The following is a 21,739-nucleotide window of genomic DNA, read 5'->3' on the forward strand; positions in this document are numbered from 1 at the left end:
AAGAGAAAACAATGCACTTTCTCTTATGAGTGAATACATTTCTAACATATATAGGTCTTGATGAGAGTGAAACACAATTTATTAATTCTTTTGTTATTTACTTACTTGATTAAAGTATAATTAGATTAATGGGATGTGAGTCAATATTACTTTATGTTTTTTTTTTCATTTTTAAAGAAAATTATAAAATCACCATAATTTTATAGTTATTCAATATTTTTGTTCATAACACTATAACAATTAAGAATAATGATATGTGTACTAAAAAATTATACCAAAATATTACATTTTGTTGACAGATTGGACAGAAGAGAAAATGGAAGAAATATTAATTAAAAACCAGGTTTTTGTTTAAAAGTTTCTAGGTTTTAATTAGTTTTGTTTAATTTAAAAAGTAACTAAAATACAATATTTTATTATTTTTAATTTAATAATATTTTATTTGATATTTTTAAATTAAATGATTTACAAAAGTAAGGGTATTTTAGTCCTATTTGAAACATATTTGCCTAAAATTGAGCTTAGGTGCTTTTTGATTTATTTTGTAAAAACGTAGTCCAAAATATCATTTAACAAAATATATATGTGGATCGAGTATTCTAACAAAACTAAAGAGCCAAAGTAGTATTTTCTCATCTTTAAAATAAAATGAAATAAAAATTAGCTATGATTTTAATAAAATATTGTAGCAAGAATGAAAAATCATTAAAAGATTACTGAGAGTCGAGAAAGAGATCCTCTTTAGAGTGCCAGCCAATAGTGAGAAATAAATAAATAATTATAATATATTTTATAGATTTTTTTTAAATAGTCTAAACAAATAGTTTTAAATATTTAAATTTAGAGTATATTTTATAAATTTGGAATCAATTGAGACTATCAACCCATATCATTCCTGAAAAGACAAATGAATATGGAACATCAAACAACAAATGAAAATAAGATGAAGAAGAAAAGGTCTGGCAAAGCTCTGTTCTTTGCCGATGATGGAAAATTTTGATTTTGAATATAATAGTTTGATTCTTAAAAAAAAGGTGAATATTTTCGGTGTTGTTTGGTAAGACTTAAAAAATAATTTTTTATTTAATTAATTAAAAATTTAACAATTAAATATAAAATATGTTTGGTAATTTTATTTTTATTTATTATTTTTTTTTAAATTTTAATTAAATTTATTAAATTTTGAAAATAGAATTTTTTTCACTTTTAAATTTGTTTTAAACGTTTTCGACTTTTTTTTCTTCTATTCTTTAAATCAACACATCATATTGTTAAACAAAAAATAAAAATAAAAGTTATCAAATATGTTTATTATTTTGTGTTTTAAAAAACAAAAAACAAAAATAGTTACCAAACATATTTTTATTTTTTAAAAATAAAGAAACAAAAATAAAATAATATTTTTATTTTTGTGTTTAAAAAATAAATTTTTTACCAAACACAACGTTTTCTAGTTTTCGCCTATACGCTATGTTTGGTAGAGAAGAGAAGAAAAGAGAGTGGATGGATAGGGGTCGAGAAAGAGGTGGAATCTCTTGTTTGTTGAGAGGGAGAGAAGAAAAGAGAGAAGAGACGAAGGGCAAATGTCTCCCTCCAAACTAATATAATTTAATCTCTCTGAAATTGGAAGAATCCATGAAAAAAAAATATTGAAATGTCATTTTTATCCCTTAAAAAATTAATACTTATTTTTGTTAAAAATGATAATGTAGTAATTTTAACAATTAATCTCTTCTTCACCTTTCTAATTTCATCTCTAATACTAAACAATATGAAAAAAAATTATTATCATTTCCCTCCATCATCCTCTTCTCTCCCTCCTTCTCTCCATCACTCTTACCATTAAAGAAGCTTTTTGGGAATGAGGGAATGATGAAATTTGTTTTGAGATGGAAAATTTGAGTATTGATGCATAAAATGGGGTCCAAAATAAAAATTATCTCATGCTAATTACACATCACAATTTTATGCTAGTATTCCCAAAATACCCCAAACATAACATAGGATACTCTCTTTCACGATTTCCCTTCTCTCAAGCTCTCTCACTCAAAATAAAAAAGGACATCATTTATTATCTCAATCTATAATAATTTTGGAGCTCATCTAATCTTCATTCTGAAGTTATTCTTTGGGCAAGTGTTGAATCCTATCAATGCAAGAAATCCTAAGAGTAAGTATATTTTCGTTATATGTAGTGAGGAAACTTGTTTATTTTACATTGTTTTAACTATTTCGACACATATCTGTGTATGTATTCGTGTTTTATTATACTATTTCACGGTCGGATTAGATCTTCGTTTATCTGCATTTTTTTTAGGTTTTTTATCTGCCTCGATGAGTTTCGATGAAACTCGACATACCTCAATAGATTCACAAAATCAGAGGTTTGATTGTCATCGACTTGCCTTGACTTATCTCAATGAATTTTAGGATTAGGGCAACTCGACGAGGATGATGGACCTCGATAGGTCCACAAACATTTAATTCGACAAACAACCTCAATGTGGCACGATGGTCATCGATGTACCTCGATATAAAGATACCGAGTGAATAGAGAGAGACCGAGAGAGTCTTTTGAAAACTAATAGAAGCAAATTGATATATTTTGGACCCCACCATTCAATGTATTAATACCCAAATTTCCCGATTTGCAAAATAAGTAACCAGTCACATTTTTAACTGGGCCCCACGGATTTTATGACCTTGGATCTATAACATTGGTTTTGGGTTCAATTTCAGCACGAACCGGTGTCGAGGGATAAAAAATTGCTAATAGCTTAAAGTGGAGTAATTGCTTGTCAGAAATATATTTTTGCAGAATCTAATAAAAAACAGATAAACTGCTCATATTTTTATTATAGTGAAATGCTAGGTAGGTTATATATTTAAATTTAATAAGTGATATATTATTAATTTTTTATAGAGAAACATTGTGTAGTGTTGGATACATTTCGTAATACATAGCTTTGTCGGTCTTATTTAAAAAAACCACGTATATTTATATATATATATATATAGTATACAAGTCTATTTATATCTATGGGTGTGTAGCACATTTTAATAATAGGGATCAGAACAGAACGAGTCAATCGGCTGAGGTGTGGTGGGAGAAGAGAGTTCACCAAATTCTTGTGTGTTCACATTCATGGCAGATAACTCGGACAATAGCCACAAGGAAGCCATGGAAGAGAGCTTATTACTAAGGCCACAACAGAGTGGTGAAGAAGAAGAAAGAGACAGTAGTAATGGTGGGAATAATGAGATTGTTCTCACATGGAAGGTGTTTTTTCAAGAAGTGAAGAGATTGGGGTACATAGCAGGACCCCTTGTGACAGTGATTTTTTCTCAGTATTTTTTACAGGTTATTTCCATGATGATGGTTGGTCATCTTGGAGAGCTTGCTCTTTCCAGCTCTGCCATAGCCATTTCTCTATCTGGGGTCACTGGTTTTAGTGTTCTTGTAAGTACTAATGTATTTTCTTTCTTTCATTCTTTCAAAAATCTTTGTCACTAAAATCAAAATTATGCAAATCCATGAAAAGGGTATCTTTTTTTTGTTGTGTCAATGGTTTTAGTGTTCTTGTAAGTACTATATCTTTTCTTTCTTTCATTCAAAAACCCTTGTCACTAAAATCAAAATTATGCAAATCCATGAAAAGGGTATCTTTATTTTGTTGTGTCACTGGTTTTAGTATTCTTGTAAGTACTATATATTTTCTTTCTTTCATTCAAAAATCCTTGTCACTAAAAAGAAAATTATGCAAATCCATGAAAAGGGTATCTTTATTTTGTTGTGTCACTGGTTTTAGTGTTCTTGTAAGTACTATATATTTTCTTTCATTCTTTCAAAAATCCTTGTCACTAAAAAGAAAATTATGCCAATCCATGAAAAGGGTATCTTTATTTTGTTGTGTCAATGGTTTTAGTGTTCTTGTAAGTACTATATATTTTCTTTCATTCTTTCAAAAATCCTTGTCACTAAAAAGAAAATTATGCAAATCCATGAAAAGGGTATCTTTATTTTGTTGTTTTTTTGGCTGAGATTATTATCTTTACTGTATATACCAATTTATTGCCTCATCATGTTTTTTCTGATTTAGAAGGGTTTGAAATTGAATTGAAGAGTTTAGCCTCATGTGAAGTGATAATTAAGGCACGTGAAGATGATAAATGAAAAAAAACAAAATAGTGTTCTTGTTTTTCTTTTTCTTTTTCTACCAAAATCACATTCAATTACAATAAACTTTTGCTTTGCGTGAAAGATTTCTCCTCTGAACCTGTTCATGTTTTTATTTTATTTTTTATTTGAAGATTTATGATGTACTGAAAAGATGTGCTATTATAATTTATATATAATATTGATAATAAAAAATAGTACAATGTGGATTGTCATCATAAATATTTAACTGTTTACGTGCTTGACTTTAAGACTTAAGAGGTGGTCCTATGTATCTTTATTTATATGTAGATTTGTCTCTTTCTTTCTTTTATCTAAGATACTTCATAGTTAAATGGCTGAATATGCTTACAGAAAAACATACATACATATATCCATAAATAATCATAATGATTTTGCTGATATGACTGGTACTTCTGTATATGTATATATATATATATATATGCTTCTCGGACAATTCTCTAGTAAGGACTTCACTTTAAGTCTTATAAGTGAGACTCTTCACTGTTTTGTTTTCGACTCGTGAACAGTTTTCAGTGCAATTTTTTTTATGACCGTGTATATTGTAGTTGTTTAGAGCATGCTGTAAATTTTCAAAAAATTCTAAATAATTTACCGTACCGAAAACTAGGTTCAAATATGTTGCTTTCCATGCGCATAAAAAAAAATTAGTCACGCATGCAACATGTTTGAACCTAGTTTTTGGTACTGTAAGCTATTCAAAATTTTCTAAAAATTGCGCTGATGCTCTAAATAGCTACAATATATACGGTCATAAAAAAAAAATCGCACTGAAAACTGTTCAAAGGTCGAGAACACTGAAAGCTCCACCGGTAAGACTTAAAGTGAAGTCCCTATACAAGAAATTCCCTATGCTTTTATACCTTGCTATTTTTTTTTTGCTTTCATTACTTACCTAGCTTCGCTGGCTTTATTATGCTCTATACCATATATTATGTGGCTTTATGCTCTCATCTGGTGCATTCATCTTGCTTTGACCAATGGCTTTCATTTCATATATGATCAAACTGTTATTTCTTCTTGTGAATATGTGAACCTGATATAGGATGACAATGACTATTTTTAGTGTTTCAAGACCAATGAGAAGCCATGTCTTTGACTTTGGACTTGTTTTGTTTAAGACCAAGTTGATTAGTGAATCAAATTGTGTAATTATCATAAGTAAACTAATAGGGTTTTTATAATTTGTATGTCTTAAACAGTTGGGAATGGCCAGTGCACTAGAGACCATATGTGGGCAAGCATATGGAGCTAAGCAATACAAGAAACTTGGGCTTCACACTTACACTGCAATATTTTCTTTGTTCTTGGTTTGTATTCCATTGTCTTTGATTTGGATGTACATGGGAAAAATACTTGTTCTCATTGGCCAAGACCCTCTTATTTCTCATGAAGCTGGAAAATTCACAAGATGGCTTATTCCTGCTCTCTTTGCATATGCAACTCTTCAACCACTTATCAGATACTTTCAAACTCAGAGCATGATAACTCCAATGGTCATAAGCTCTTGTGCCATACTTTGTTTGCATGTTCCTTTATGTTGGGCTTTAGTATTCAAGTCTGGACTGGGAAATCTTGGAGGAGCATTGGCCATAAGTATTTCCTATTGGTTAAATGCCATTATACTTGGATTCTATATAAAGTTTTCTCCTTCATGTGAAAAAACTCGAGCTCCAATTTCTATGGAGATTTTTCATGGGATCAGAGAATTCTTTGGCTTGGCTATCCCTTCTGCAGTAATGATATGGTAACATTATATCTCGACATTCATATAAATATATATTTAGGACAATTATTCTATAGATGTTCACTTTAAGCCCTATCGGTAAGACTCTCAGTGTTCTCGACCTTTGAACAGTTTTTGGTGCAATTTTTTTTTATGACTGTGTATATTGTAGCTATTTAGAGCATCAGTACGATTTTTAGAAAATTTTGAATAGTTTACAGTATCGAAAACTAGGTTCAAACATGTTGCACGAGTGACTAATTTTTTTTATGCTTGTGGAAAGTACTATGTTTGAACATAGTTTTCGGTACTATAAACTATTCAGAATTTTCTGAAAATTTGCAGGATGCTCTAAACAACTACAATATACACGATTATAAAAAAAATCACATCGAAAACTGTTCAAAGGTCGAGAACAGTGAAGAGCCCTACCAGTAGGGTTTAAAGTGAAATTCCTATAGGAAAATTGTCCTATATATTTATGTGTATATATTTCATTGTGATCTTTGTTAACTTTTCATTCTCTTTTACTTATTATAGCCTTGAGTGGTGGTCATTTGAGCTGCTTATTCTGATGTCTGGGATTCTACCAAATCCACAGCTTGAAACTTCAGTTCTTTCTGTATGGTGAGCTTTTTTTATAGTGTTATTGTTTAAGCCCTACTCTATCTATTACTTCACATATATCAATAACACTAATACTACTATGTTACAGCCTACAAACCATCTCAACATTATATGCAATTCCATATGGAGTTGGTGCTGCAGTAAGGTATATAAATATATATCTGTTTTAGTAATTCGATCGTGAAATTTATTTGTTTCAGTATTTCCGGAATATGAGTGACTTGTTAGAATTGATCCTATGTATAGTACAGAGAGCGGGTCTGTCATCTTGCTAGAGATGGTTTTACTTCGTCGGATATTGTCATTCTATGATAATATTTGAAGCACGGACTATATGAAATATCTTACTAAAGTATTAGAACTATGATTCATTCTTAACTTAATATTCAAACCTCGTGACCAGACTCTTTTTTTTTTTTTTGCTTATTTTGATCTCTCACACATGTATGTATATATGCAATCAACTGTGCCTAATCTAAAAACACATCTCATTGATACAAACAGTACAAGAGTTTCAAATGAACTTGGAGCTGGGAATCCACAAGGAGCTCGGATTGCAACCTTTGCTGCAATGTTTCTAGCCATAGCAGAAACAAGTATAGTAACCATAACACTTTTCATCTGCCGAGGCATTTTTGGTTACACTTTCAGCAATGAGAAGGAAGTTGTGAATTATGTCACAGAAATGGCTCCTTTGGTTTGTTTATCTGTTGTACTAGACAGCATACAAGGAGTCATGTCAGGTTAATGATAACAGACTTTAACTACTCTTTCAACATTCAACGGTTACATATGTTTTTATATTTAGTGATATATGCATATGCATGAATTTTCTATAGGGGCTTCACTTTAAGTCCTACCGGTGGGGTTCTTCAGTGTTCTCGACTCGTGAACAGTTTTCAGCGCGATTTTTTTTATGATCGTGTATATTGTAGTTGTTTAAAGAATCCTGCAAATTTTCAGAAAATTCTGAATAGTTTATAGTACCGAAAACTAGGTTCAGACATGTTGTTTTCCACTCGCATAAAAAATTAGTCACGAGTGCAACATTTTTTAACCTAGTTTTCGGTACGGTAAACTATTCAGAATTTTTTAAAAATCGCACCGATGCTCTAAATAACTACAATATACACAATCATAAAAAACAAATCGCACCGAAAACTGTTCAAAGGTCAAAAACACTGAGAGCCCTACCTGTAGGGCTTAAAGTGAAGTCCCTATAAGAGAATTGTTCTGCAGATTTATATATATAAATATACAATGTAATATTTCAGGTGTTGCTAGAGGATGTGGGTGGCAGCATATAGGGGCATTCATAAACCTTGGAGCCTTTTATCTTTGTGGAATTCCAATAGCTGCCACATTGGGATTTTGGGCCCAGCTGAGAGGAAAGGGGCTCTGGATTGGCATACAAACTGGTGCTTTTGTGCAAACCACTTTGCTTTCTCTTGTCACTGGTTGCACAAACTGGGAAAAACAGGTTTACCCTTTATTTATCTATATATTGGTGCTGGTTGGTAACACATAAAAAAATAGTTTTTATTTAATTAATTAAAAAATTGACAATTAAATATAAAATATGTTTGTTAACTCTATTTTTATTTATTATTTTTTTAAATTTTAATTAATTCATTAAATTTTGAAAATATAATTTTTTCACTTTTAAAATTCTTTTAAACCGTTTTTGACTTTTCCTTTTATTTTTTTCTCTTTTTCAAATCAACACCTCATATTATTAAACAAAAAATAAAAATAAAATTATCAAACCTGTTTATTATTTTTTATTTTTTAAAAAAAAAATAGTTACTAAATATATTTTTATTTTATAAAAATAAAGAAACAAAAATAAAATGATATTTCCATTTTGTGTTTAAAAAATTAAAAAACAAAATTTTTACCAAACACGACCATTATAATTACAAAATAAATACTAAATATGTTAAGTTAAACACATCCATTCAAATGCTTTTCAATAAGATTCTAAATTTTTGTTTTGTTCATGTTTTTGGTGGTTCAGGCAAGTAATGCAAGGGAGAGATTATTTGGGGATAGAACAAAAAATGGATTACTGCACTAGATGGGCTAGAAATACAATTGTATGAATGTAATTATAATATATATATATATATAAAAATTTCAGCGGAAAAGTTATTGCCAATTATGAGAAAAAAAAAAAACCAATGGTAACATTTTTGGGCTGATAAACTTTATGGATTTTGATATGAATGTATTTTTATAAATATATTTCAGCAGAAAAGTTATTGCCAAATATATCCAATGGTAATCAACTGTTTTTGTTTGGTAGCAGATAGCTCACATTACTGTGTAGGATTTGATTTGGGTTTTAACAAAGGGAATTTACTCATTTGGTGCCTTTTGTTTTTACAAAGTATCATTCTGGTACTTTCTGTTTTCAATAATGCTCATATGATACCCGTACTTTGAAAACATAGATATTTGGTATCCAAATTAATAAAATTGTGTCAATATGACCAAACTGTCAAGAGTTATATATAATTTGTAGCTCTTATGATTGAGAATAATTTGATTAAACTGGTAAAATTTTATTAATTAAATTTGAGTTTAGAGTACCAAATATGTACAATTTTAAAATACAGGGTACCAAATATGTACATTTTTAAAATGCAGGGTACCAAATAAGCATTATTTGTAAACACAGGGTACCAAATAGTTACCTACCCTTTAATAAATCTAGTGAGAAGGTTTGGTGGTCTGGAAAAGGCATGGTATGATGCAAGAGGTCAAGCAATGGCATGGTATGGTTGCATGGGTTCTCATTATATTAGGAAGACATTAGAACTTAGGTGTGTTCATTGGATCACATTCAATGTTTTTAAGGCTATCTGATCCGATCTAATTATCCATTAGATGTTGGATTTTTACAACCGATCCAGTTATCCATTGAATGTGTCTCCTTGTTATGTATTTGATTGATTGGATCCATCCAATATTTTTTAGCATTTGTTTTGCTTAATATGTTCAAATAATTCATAATATTGTGAATAGAAAGACTAGTTTATTAAAACTGATACAACACCATACAAATACAACATAAATTATAAGCATAATTCTAATAAATAAATATATTTTTAAAATATACATACAATTGGATCGGTTTAGTTTATTGGGTTTTTGTATATATCATCAAACAATTGATCCGATCCAATTTGGATCTTCAAATTCCGATCCAATCATATCAAATTTTTGGCTGTTGGTTCTAATTGGATCAGTCGATTCTAATTGGATTGGATGATTTTTGCACCTTAGTAGAACTATAACTTATGACTATGATATTATTAGAGACACATGCTTATTATGATAGGAACAATTAAAACTTGTCTTGCATTTATAACCATAATCGAAATTTGTTGAAAACTATTAATAACTAATCCAGAAAAAATGACTTTAAAAAATTAATTTGTAAAACATAAGGTCTTAAAAATAAAAAAACCGAACTAAACTATAATTTTAATAAATTATTATATTAAGAATGCAACAAAAAACGTTAAGAGGATAAGGCGGAGATTGTCATTAAAAGTCAATAATAAGGAATTAATAATTATAATATATTTCATATATATTTTTGTCTAAAGTATTTGAAAGGGGTATAATTTAAAAAGGATTATTGGCGGCTAAAGTCCCTTTACAAGTATAGCATTTAAGTCTTTTTTTTTTTGCCAACAAAAGTCCATAACGTTACATAATTGTTACATCATTTCCCCAAACCATTATCTCTCTGTTAAAATGGGGAAATAATGCAATAATTTTTAACGTTAGAGACTTTTGCTGCTAAAAAATAAAAAATTAGGATTTAAGTGCTTCAATTTTGAAAAAACGGAGACTTTAGCCGCCAATTTCCCTATTTTTTTTTTCAAGAAGATCAAATACTCTATAATTATTATTAGATTTTTTTAAGGGGTTATTGACTACCCTAGACAATCTCATTTTAATTACAAAATTAAGAAAAAATATATATATGGTTTTTACATTAGGGAAATTTACATAAAATACTCTAATTTTATAAAACATTACAATTTTACAGTTACATGGAAAAAAATACGTTTATACGACACGTCTGAACTTTTTTCTTTTTTACGGAGTGATCGAAGACTGAAACACAACATCAGGCAATGACAACGATGAAAGTGGCCTCCTTGATCTTAAGGGGTGTTTGGTATGAGGTTTGGGTTTGGGGAGTAGAGTTAGATGGGTTTAGATTAAGGAAATGTGAAACTCAAGTATTTAAAGGGGTTAAGATTACCCTCAAATCAAGCTAAAAAATGAGACCCACTTAGAAACACAAACCCCCAAGACATTAAAAATAAATTTACCAAACATGGGTTAGATTGGACATTCCCATTCCCACCAAACCAAATTCTCTTACCAAACACCCCCTTACTTGAACGATGTCAACCACCCAGCATGCATCGATGCCTGTGATGATGGATTGGTCCCGAAACCATCTTCCTTAGTAGCCACTACTTAATCTTCAACGACTTCCCACAAGCTACACCAACAAAAAAATCCAGCCTCACATCCCCTCCATCACCACAACAAAAACCTAGGGGTGAACATTTGACCGGCAAAACCCACAAACCCGCCCAACCCGCAACCCGTTTTTTGGGAAAACCCGTCGGATTCGGGTTAAATCTGACCCGAACCCGATAAAAGTCGGGCCGCGTTCGGGTTTGAAATTTGTTAAAACTCGTGTTCGGGTTCAAACCCGAAATCTGAAAAATGGTAATTTTGAAATTTTTTGTAAAAAATGGTATTTTTGCAAAATTTGGCTTTTTCGGCCCAAAACCCAATTGGCCCAGCCCAACCCCAAATCCAAAAAAAATTGTATTTTTGAAAAAAAAATGGTATTCTTGATAAAAAGTGTAAAAAAATGGTATTTTTGCAAAATTTGGCTTTTCAACCCAAAACACAAATGTCCCAGCCCAACCCGAATCAAACCTGAACTCGAACCCGAATAAAATCTGAAACCCGAAACCTGAAAAAACTCGAAAATTTCGGATTGGTTTCGGTACCATTTTTTTCAACCCAAAACCCGTAAAACCCGAACCCGATGAACCGGAAACCCGAAAATCTGACCCGTGTGCACCCTTACAAAAACCAACCAATATATATTCTCTGGACTTGTCCTAGGAAAAATTGAACGATCTTAAACTAGTAAACCAATGTGTAAAACTCATAATTTGGTTCGGATTTAATTTGGTTTGCTGCCGATGATTCATTGAGTTGCTAGCTCCTCTTAAAAGCATCTCAGACATCATGACCCTAACTAAGATCTTGAATAGACTCTAATGAAATATCGAGGGAAGACTCATGCTCTTTGAACTGAACACCCTAAACTAAGCCATAGAGATGGTCTTAAAGATTGAGAAAACCCAAGTTGACAGAGTCCAAGATGTAGGAAAAGACAGATTTGATACTTGGCTTGTGGGGCATAGATGCAAAAGAAAAGAGCTTAATGTTCTTGTAACGAATGATGAGGAAAGTGCCCAAGAAAAATGACCAAGAAGAGGAACCCAACCAACATAGTGAACTTGAATTGGATGTGACAGTAGTTAAAGAGGACGATGAAGATGTATGCATATATCATTCTTCTTTCTTCAAAGATGAGAAACAAAATTTGATACGCATCCTCTTTTTTCCATTACAATTGCCATTCTGCATGCACGTCTCTTTAACTAAGAAAGAAAGTTGTGTGCACTAAATTCTATAGTGGGAATATTATTATTACATGGGAATATACTTATTTGGTACCTTATGTTTTTGCAAAGTATCATTTTGGTACCCTCTGTTTTCAATAATGCTCATATGGTACCCTGTATTTTAAAATCGTACATATTTGGTACCCTAAACTCAGATTTGATAGATAAAATTTTGTCAATTTAATCAAATTGCTGTCAATTATGTAAGTTACAAATTTAAATTTAATTACATAATTACATATAACTGATGACAGTTTGATCATATTGACAAAATTTTATCTATCAAATCTGAGTTTAGGGTACCAAATATGTACGATTTTAAAATACAGGGTACCATATGGGCATTATTGAAAACAGAGGGTACCAAAATGATATTTTGCAAAAACATAGGGTACCAAATAAGTATATTTCCTTATTATATTAATGTTAAATGTAAATAAAATCATATATCTCTATATTTATATATAATATATACTTTAATTTATTAAAAGATGTGTATGTGATGTAAGTCTAATGATATCCACACGTGACACACAATTATATATTATGTATTGGAACTAATATTTAATAAATATATGTTTTTTGTTTCTGCCCAAAAAAAAATTATTGTTTTTTTTTTTGTTGTTTTTTAGCTTATGTTAGGTTGATGTAATGTATTGATTGTATTGTTGTGAGGTTGATGTTTAGCTGATTTTAAGTTGTTTTTTAACACTATATTGTTTAGGTTTTAGATTTATGTATAGTTGTCTAACATCATTTTGTTTTTGTGTTGTTTTTTAGTTGTTTAGGTTTTCTGTATAGTTGTTTTCATGTTGTTTTTGTGTTGATTAAGTTTAAATATAGTTGTTGTATTGATGTCTAATTTATGTTTAATTGTTATTCGATATATTTTGGAATTTTTTTTATAAAAAAAATGTGTTAGTATGTAATGGGTTGACTTCTAGTTATTCTATTGTTGTCTTCTAGTTATTTTTTAATGCAGTGAGTTGATTGCTAGTTGTTGTCCAATTGTTATTTTCTAGTTGCTTTTTTCGATATTATATTGCAATGCGTTGCTTTTTAAAAATGTAATGGGTTGCACTGTGTTTGTTGTGGGGTTGTTGTTTTTGTGTTGTTTAGATTTTATGTATAGTTTTTTTATGTTGATTTTTAGTTGTTTAAGTTTATTTATAGTTGTTCTATTGTTGTGTTGATGCATATTTGTTGTTTAGTTGTTTGCAAATATATTTTGAATTTAAAAAAAAAAAAAAAAACATGTTAGTATGCAGTGGGTTAATGTTTAGTTGTTATCTTATTGTTGTTTTTTAGTTGTTTTATTGACACTGTATTTTTGTAAATATAAAACTTTAAAAAACGTATTTTTGAAAACGTAAGTTAATATTTTTTTTAAAAAAAATCAGGGACCGTAAAAAAGTAAAAAAATACAAAAAAAATATATTTTTGAAAAAACCTCTTTTACATTATGTCATATATTAGTTTCTCTATTTTTTTTTCTTTCCATTATTTAAATATTATATCTTTAAATATTTTTATTAATTAAAATAATAGATAAGAATAAATAATAAATTAGGATAGAAAAATGAATAAATAATTTTTTTTTTAAAATGTTTGAATGAGCTCTAAAAAATCTACAAATGTAGAGAAGTAAATTATTAAATTATTTTTTAAAAATTATTCAATTTTCTTTTTTTCTCCCTCCAAATTTATTAGTTTTTATTTATTTATATTTATTATTTTAAATAAAAATATTTAAAAAATATGATATTTAAATGATGTAAAGAAAAAAATAGAAAAATTGATATATGACGTAATGTAAAAAATATATATATACTATCTTAATTTTGTAATTAAAAAAAATAATATGTGACTAATATGGGATTATTAAGGTACTCAATAGCCCCTAATTTTTTTTATATGTTAATTATAGAGTATTTGATCTTCTCGAAAAAAAATTATAAGAAAATTGGCAGCTAAAGTCCTTGATATTTCAAAATTGAAGCACTTAAGTCCCTAATTTTTATTTTTTAGTGGCAAAAGTCTCTAACGTTACATAATTATTGCACAACTTTTCCATTATAAAAGAGAGATAACAGTTTGGGAAAATAATATAATAATTATGTAATGTTAGAGACTTTTACCCAAAAATAAATAAATGACTTAAAAAAAAAAGTAGACATATTTTTAAATATTTAAGATGGGAGTACATTTTCTAAAATATATGATTCATTTTATCAAAAATAAAGGAGACCCCACCTAACTAGCAATTCTCAGCAGCTACCAGGTAATGAAATAGGTATACTCTAACGAATTGATATCTTAAATAATCATTGATTTGACTAAGAGTAACTCCAACCCATAATCTTATATACGGTGTTACACCAACACCAAAACTAAATAATTTTAGCATCATATTTTTTTTCATTCCAACCACAACACCAAAAAATATATTCTTTATTATTATATTATTTTTTAATAAAATAAAATATTCTTTTTATTATTATATTATTTTATCATTTATTTATTTAATTAATCAATTAATTAAAAATATCATTATTAATTACATGAAACTTATTTCATAAATATTAAAACTTGAAAATTATGTTAATTTTATTTTCTTATAGTGTAGAGTAAGAATTTTCACACAAATTAAAATAAATTATATAAAAAATTAATTATGAAATATTTAAAATTTTATTTAAAAAATTAAATTATATGTATATTTATAATTTAAAAAACACAACATAAAATATAGATACAAACAATACTCATCTTTATATATATATAAGATATATTTTAAAAAATATATATTAAAAAAAATGTTTTACCGTGTGAACAGTGCACAACAGTGACACGACATATATGCCGTGCACTATTCACACACGGCTAAATGCAGTAAAGTATACAGTTTGATTGGAGGGATATCTCCACACCAACCCCTAATAACGTTGCGTTAGTGATGTTCTAATGTTTTTGTGAGACTATATCACTATCACAGTCATGTCACTCTATAGAAGTATCTAGTTATTATTATTAAAAGGGTCAGAAGGTGTGGGAGAGATCATTCTAATAAACTTGTTTGAGCCAATTGAGTTCATCTCCATGGCAGCTTACTCAGATAATAGTTATAAGGAAGCCATGGAAGAGAGCTTATTACAACAGAGCAGTGAAGAAGAAAGAGATGTTATTAGGAGGAATAATGAGATTGTTCTAACATGGAAGGTGTTTTTTCAAGAAGTGAAGAGATTGGGTTACTTAGCAGGACCACTTGCGGCAGTGGTTTCATCTCAGTATCTATTACAGGTTATTTCCATTATGATGGTTGGTCACCTTGGAGAACTTGCTCTTTCCAGCTCTGCCGTAGCCAACTCTCTCTCTGTGGTCACTGGTTTGAGTGTTCTTGTAAGTTATATTGTTTTCTATTCAAAAACCCTAATCTTGCTATGAATGTTTGTGATAAATAATGATAGAAACTAGAAATTTATGCAGAACCATGAAAAGGGCATCTTTTGTTTTTTGTCTTTGATTAGATGATCAATTGTTCATGACCACATATTTTGCTTACAATAAATATCTTTACTCTATATTCCAATTTATTGGTTTAAGTCTTCTTTTGATTTAGAAAGGTTAGAATTAAATAATTTGAATTTCCTCTTTTAGATTTACCTTAGTTTTAGAGATGGAGTGACCAACTTTGGTTTGTTATCATGATTGAATAACTATATTTGCATGACTTGAGATAATATTATATTATAGAAAAACACACATAGTGGCTTGGCTGATACTTTAATTTATGCCATATTTATATATATTTAGTGCCATAATAATAAATTAGAATTTATTAAAATTTAAATTGTAATACAATATAGGAAATTTTTAAGGTAGGGACTTCAAAAAGAGTCCTACCGGTGGGGCACTTTTGTGTTCTCAAGCCGTGAACAGTTTTCGGTACGATCTTTTTATGACCGTGTATATTGTAGTTATTTAGAGCATCTTGCAAATTTTCAGAAAATTCTGAATAATTTACAGTGTCGAAAACTAGTTTAAAAACAGGTTGTTCATCCGTGACTAATTTTTTTTATGTGCGTGGAAAATAATATGTTTGAACCTAGTTTTTTGTACTATAAATTATTCGAAATTTTCTGAAAATTTGCAGAATGTTTTAAATAACTACAATATACACTATAGTAAAAAAAAATCATGCCGAAAATTATTTACAGGTCGGAAATACTATTTTTGAAGACCATACCATATAATTATCCTATAATATAAGACTTTTCTCTCCAACTACTGAGCAAGCTTTGAATTCTCCACCATATATTATATGTGTTAATTCATAGAAAAAAAGAAGAAGAAAAAGAACTATTAAAGTCTACCAAATGGTCTGATATGATACGTGCATCTCCCTTGACCAATGACTTTCATTTTGTATGTGGAAAAGCTTCTATTTCTTAAACTATGATTGAATTGATAGAGTGGAAAAGTAAAAGGAAAGAAAAGTAAGTGAGGAGCCTTGTCTTTGACTGATAACTAATTTTGTTTAAAAAAGAGTAATAATAATAGTTATTACTTTATCAAGTTGATTAGTAAATCAAATTGTGTAATTATTTTTCCATACTCTCTTTTCTTTATTTAAAGTTTCATTTTCTAAACTTCCAAAGGCATCCCTAATTCTTTTGAGTCATAATGATTAAACAATATATGAACTGGCCATCGTGTCCTTAGGCTAGACAATAAACTTAGTTGGATGAATTCTATCCTTCCACCAATTTATAATGAGTAATGATATGTGCACCCAAACATTACACACAGTGATGTGGCAGTTTAGCCTAGCCAATCACATTTATTAAAACTGAAACCCACTGTTTTAAAAAGCAGTTACACGTCACTGTGTATAATGTTTGGGTGGATATTTTAGGTGCACATATCATTACTCATTTGTAATAACTCTTTATTCTCTTAAAAAAAGAAAAAATTAAAACTAAAAGGATTTTGTAATTTGTATGTTTTATACAGATGGGAATGGCCAGTGCACTTGAGACCATGTGTGGGCAAGCATATGGAGCCAAGCAATATAAGAAACTTGGGCTTCATACTTACACTGCAATATTTTGTTTGTTCTTGGTTTGTATTCCATTATCTTTGATTTGGATGTTCATGGGAAAAATACTAGTTTTCATTGGTCAAGACCCTCTTATTTCTCATGAAGCTGGCAGATTCATAAAATGGCTTATTCCTGCTCTCTTTGCATATGCAACTCTTCAACCACTTGTTAGATACTTTCAAACCCAAAGCATGATAGCTCCAATGGTCATGACCTCTTGTGGCATACTTTGTTTCCATATTCCTCTATGTTGGGTTTTAGTATTCAAGTCTGGAATGGGAAATGTTGGAGGAGCATTGGCCATAAGTATTTCTTACTGGTTAAATGTCATCATACTCGGATTCTATGTAAAGTTTTCTCCTTCATGTGAAAAAACTCGAGCTCCAATTTCGATGGAAATATTTCACGGGATCAAAGACTTCTTTCGCCTGGCTATCCCTTCTGCAATAATGATCTGGTAAACTACAAATAGCCTTCTTTTTATAATCATTTTTCACAATAGTCTTGTTCTGATAATTTTTTGCAAAAGGACCTTCTCAACACCTTATACAAAATTTCAGACACTCTGTCAGAAATTCTTGACACCCTATCTGGATTCGAGGGTGACTTTATAAAATAGTCTATTTTCACCAATTGTATGTTAAGTTGTGATCTTTGTTAACTTTTCATTTTCTTTTTACTTATTATAGCCTGGAGTGGTGGTCATTTGAGACGATTATTCTGATGTCTGGGATTCTACCAAATCCACAGCTTGAAACTTCAGTTCTTTCTGTATGGTGAGCCATTTTCCTTTTGTGTTAGTTTGAGCTCTATACTATTGCCTTACTTATATCAATAATACTAATACTACTATGTTGCAGCCTACAAACCATCTCTACATTATATTCAATTCCATATGGAGTAGGTGCTGCAGTAAGGTATATCTATATCTATATATATATATGCTCTCATACATATATGTACAAACAATGCTTATATGCAATCAACTATGCTGAAACTAAAATCATATCTTATTTTTACAGTACAAGAGTTTCAAATGAATTGGGAGCTGGGAATCCACAAGGAGCTAGTATTGCAACCTTTGCTGCAATGTTTCTGGCCATAGCAGAGACAAGTATAGTAGCCACAACCCTCTTCCTGTGCCGAGGCGTTTTTGGTTACACTTTCAGCAACGAAAAGGAGGTTGTGAACTATGTCATAGAATTGGCTCCTCTGGTTTGTTTATCTGTTGTACTAGACAGCATACAAGGAGTCCTAACAGGTTAACAACAATAGACTTCTCAACTCATTTGCTAAACAAACGACAAAATAACCGGATAATTCTCCTATAGGAGCTTCACTTTAAGCCCTATCGGTGGGGTTCTTCACAGTTCTCGACTCGTAAACAGTTTTCAGCGCAATTTTTTTTTATGACCGTGTATATTGTAGTTGTTTAGAGCATCCTACAAATTTTCAAAAAAATCCGAATAGTTTACAGTACCGAAAACTAGGTTCAAACATGTTGTTTTCCACGCGCATAAAAAAAAATAGTCATGCGTGCAAAACCTAGTTTTCAGTACTGTAAACTATTCGGAATTTTCTACAAATCGCGTCGATGCTCTAAATAGCTACAATATACACGGTCATAAAAAAATCACGCCAAAAACTGTTCAAAGGTCGAGAACACTGAGAGCTCCACCGGTAGGGCTTAAAGTGAAGACCCTATAGGAGAATTGTCCCAAAATAAGCTCGTAATAAGATGCCAAATTTGTATTTCGTTAAAACATAGAGTAACAAACGAGTATAATCCCTATTCAATGATTTATAAGTATATATATATATTTACAACAATAATGTAATGTTTCAGGTATTGCTAGAGGATGTGGGTGGCAGCACATAGGAGCATTCATAAACCTTGGGTCATTTTATCTGTGTGGAATTCCAATAGCTGCCATGTTGGGTTTTTGGGTACAATTGAGAGGAAAGGGGCTCTGGGTTGGTATACAAGTAGGTGCCTTTGTGCAAGTCACTTTGCTTTCTCTTGTCACTGGTTGTACAAACTGGGAAAAACAGGTCTACCCTTTCTTCTTCTCTATTATTACATTATTTTCATTTCTATATTACCCTTATATATTGATTAATTGCCATATATGTTATCTTAAGCTAAACACATCAAATGCTTTTTAATAAGATTCTAAACTTCTTTTTTTTTAATTGTTATTGTTTTGATGTTTCAGGCAAGTATGGCAAGGAAGAGATTATTTGGGGATAGATCAAAAAATGACTTGGAGCAGTAGAAGAGCTGAAAATACAATTATAAAAGTATTTTTCTATATATACATTAAAATTTATTGCCAACTTTGAGCACAAAATAAAAATTTGGGATTTTGATTTATATGGAAGAAAAAAAAGCTATAGATCAGTTGCTTTAGTAATAGTGTCTTTTTAAAAAGTATGTTTTTTTTTTGAATAAAAATGCAATCTTCGATAATTAACTATCTTCCAACAAAACAGCCATAAGATCAGTAGGAATATCGTTCCCACAAATAATACGGTTAGCATATAAACAAGAGGTTTTCGCTAAATAGTGAGCAACCTTGTTCGCAGACCACTTAACAAAATACAATGAAACATTTGTTAAACTAGACAAAAGGCATTGAGATTCTTTAACTAATAAACCAAAACAAGAAGGCATTGAAACACTACTCCTAATAGCTTGTACAGCCACTAGGCAATCTGATTCCAGCACCACGTGACACCACCCCTTCCTTTTAATCTAGCTCAAGGCCTCCTTCACCCCAATAGCCTCGGCCACTACAGGAGTCACTACCCCTTGTCTATAACAGACAACAGCTTCTAAAAGTTTCCCTTCATGGTTTCTTGCTACACAACTAAAACCATAGTGATTATCATTAAGAAATAGAGAAGCATCAACATTCACTTTGACAAAACCAAATTAAGGCTTGGTCCAACAGTCACCACCATCTCCTGCCAATACTGAAATGGAAGGCATAAACACTTGTTTTTCCTGAGCTTGAAGCCACTGAGTCATATTAGATTTAGCTAGAATCACCACTTGCTCCACAGAAAGGTGCTTCTGACTCCAAACTAGATCATTACGAGCCTTCCAGATAGCCCAGCACATCGTACCTATTAGACCTCTGCTGCTATCTGAAACCTGGCCAAAAACTGCCTAAAGGCAACTAGCAAACACCAAGAAAGAAGCCCCTGGAATTCAGATCCGCACCTTCTCCCAGCACCTTTGAGCAAACGGACAGCTAACCAGGATATGAGTAATTGTTTCAGGTGCTCCTTGACACAGCGAGCAAGTCGAGTCCACCTCCACATGCTTAAGCCTTCATTGGACACGGGTGGGAAGACATCCTGAAGTTGCTCTCCATAGCAGGTTTCTCACTTTAGGTGGCACTTTCAACTTCCAAAGCGCTCTCTAGAAGGCTGCATTACCATCCTCTTGCCATCTACCATTGATCAACTGAGACAGCTTGTAGGCACTCTTAACTGAATACAAGCCTAAAAATTCCTTTGACTAATGCCAAAAGTCTGCGCCTGGTTCACTAGCTAGAGGAATACCCATAATTAGATATCTATCCCTGCTATCAAACATATCATTTAGGAGCTCAACATCCCACATACGTTGGCCTGGACAGAACAAGCTTGCCACCTTCTTATTGGTAAGGCCAAGATGCCTAGAGGTTACATACGGATTATCATCATTAGGGAGCCACGGATCTTTAAGAACATCAATCTTTATCCCTGAGCCCACACTTCTTCGAGCCCCAAGACGAACCAAATTCTGAGCTTCCCAAACACTTCTCCAAATAAAGCTAGGATTGGGACCTAGTTCTGCAGTAAAAAAATTACCACTAGGATAGTATCTAGCTTTGAAAATATGTCCAACTAAACCATTATCGTTTGACAATAAACGTCAACCTTGCTTACCCAACAAGGCCAAATTAAAATCCCTCAAGTGTCTAAATCCCATTCCTCCATTAGTTTTATGAGTACTGAGGCGATCCCAACTCATCCAACTTATGCCTCTCCTTCTATTTTCGGGGGCATTCCACCAAAATCTGCTCATCATAAGCTCAATGTCCTTACAAATAGACAGCGGGATCAAAAAAACGTTCATTGCATATGTTGGAAGAGCTTGGATGACTGTCTTGATGAGGATCTCCTTTCCTGCTCTAGACAAAAGCTTCCCATGCCAATTCTGTAACCTCTGCCTAACCCTCTCCTTTAGGAAACCCAGTAGAATTCCTTTATTTCTTCCCAACATATTCGGGAGACCCAAGTACATACTACCCGAACCAGCTTCCTGCATTCCCAAATTATCACAAATCACCCTCCGC

At 31.0% G+C, this 21,739-nt stretch overlaps 2 protein-coding genes across 3 annotated transcripts; both read left to right on the plus strand.

The window, feature by feature from the left end:
• Positions 1-3,011: 3,011 nt before the first annotated feature.
• On the plus strand, positions 3,012-8,823 carry LOC133821846 (protein DETOXIFICATION 12-like). 2 transcript variants are annotated; one of them, XM_062253999.1, is made up of 7 exons: positions 3,012-3,460; positions 5,401-5,945; positions 6,465-6,551; positions 6,640-6,696; positions 7,056-7,294; positions 7,826-8,031; positions 8,569-8,823. In XM_062253999.1, exons 1-7 carry the CDS (start codon positions 3,146-3,148, stop codon positions 8,626-8,628), a joined length of 1,509 nt encoding a protein of 502 aa, XP_062109983.1. In that variant the 5' UTR covers positions 3,012-3,145; the 3' UTR covers positions 8,629-8,823. The 2 variants fall into 2 exon arrangements, with proteins under 2 accessions (XP_062109983.1, XP_062109984.1); XM_062254000.1 differs by lacking the exon at positions 3,012-3,460 and adding an exon at positions 3,924-3,933.
• A 6,436-nt stretch (positions 8,824-15,259) lies between these two features.
• On the plus strand, positions 15,260-19,800 carry LOC133821847 (protein DETOXIFICATION 12-like). The gene is made up of 7 exons (XM_062254001.1): positions 15,260-15,688; positions 17,303-17,847; positions 18,080-18,166; positions 18,251-18,307; positions 18,413-18,651; positions 19,237-19,442; positions 19,607-19,800. The coding sequence occupies exons 1-7, from the start codon at positions 15,389-15,391 to the stop codon at positions 19,664-19,666; spliced, it is 1,494 nt and encodes a 497-aa protein (XP_062109985.1). The 5' UTR covers positions 15,260-15,388; the 3' UTR covers positions 19,667-19,800.
• Positions 19,801-21,739: the final 1,939 nt, after the last annotated feature.

This window comes from Humulus lupulus, chromosome 3 (assembly GCF_963169125.1).
Source record: "Humulus lupulus chromosome 3, drHumLupu1.1, whole genome shotgun sequence".
Classification (NCBI taxonomy): Eukaryota; Viridiplantae; Streptophyta; class Magnoliopsida; order Rosales; family Cannabaceae; genus Humulus; species Humulus lupulus.

What these genes read in the sequence shown, in the direction of transcription:
- LOC133821846 (XM_062253999.1), top strand. Translation starts at nt 3,146, where the DNA reads ATGGCAGATAACTCGGACAATAGCCACAAGGAAGCCATGGAAGAGAGC. An exon ending in ACTTCAGTTCTTTCTGTATG is followed by an intron (nt 6,552 to 6,639) that starts GTGAGCTTTTTT and finishes ACTATGTTACAG; the next exon opens with CCTACAAACCATCTCAACAT. An exon ending in GGAGTTGGTGCTGCAGTAAG is followed by an intron (nt 6,697 to 7,055) that starts GTATATAAATAT and finishes TGATACAAACAG; the next exon opens with TACAAGAGTTTCAAATGAAC.
- LOC133821847 (XM_062254001.1), top strand. Translation starts at nt 15,389, where the DNA reads ATGGCAGCTTACTCAGATAATAGTTATAAGGAAGCCATGGAAGAGAGC. An exon ending in TCACTGGTTTGAGTGTTCTT is followed by an intron (nt 15,689 to 17,302) that starts GTAAGTTATATT and finishes TGTTTTATACAG; the next exon opens with ATGGGAATGGCCAGTGCACT. An exon ending in CCTTCTGCAATAATGATCTG is followed by an intron (nt 17,848 to 18,079) that starts GTAAACTACAAA and finishes TACTTATTATAG; the next exon opens with CCTGGAGTGGTGGTCATTTG.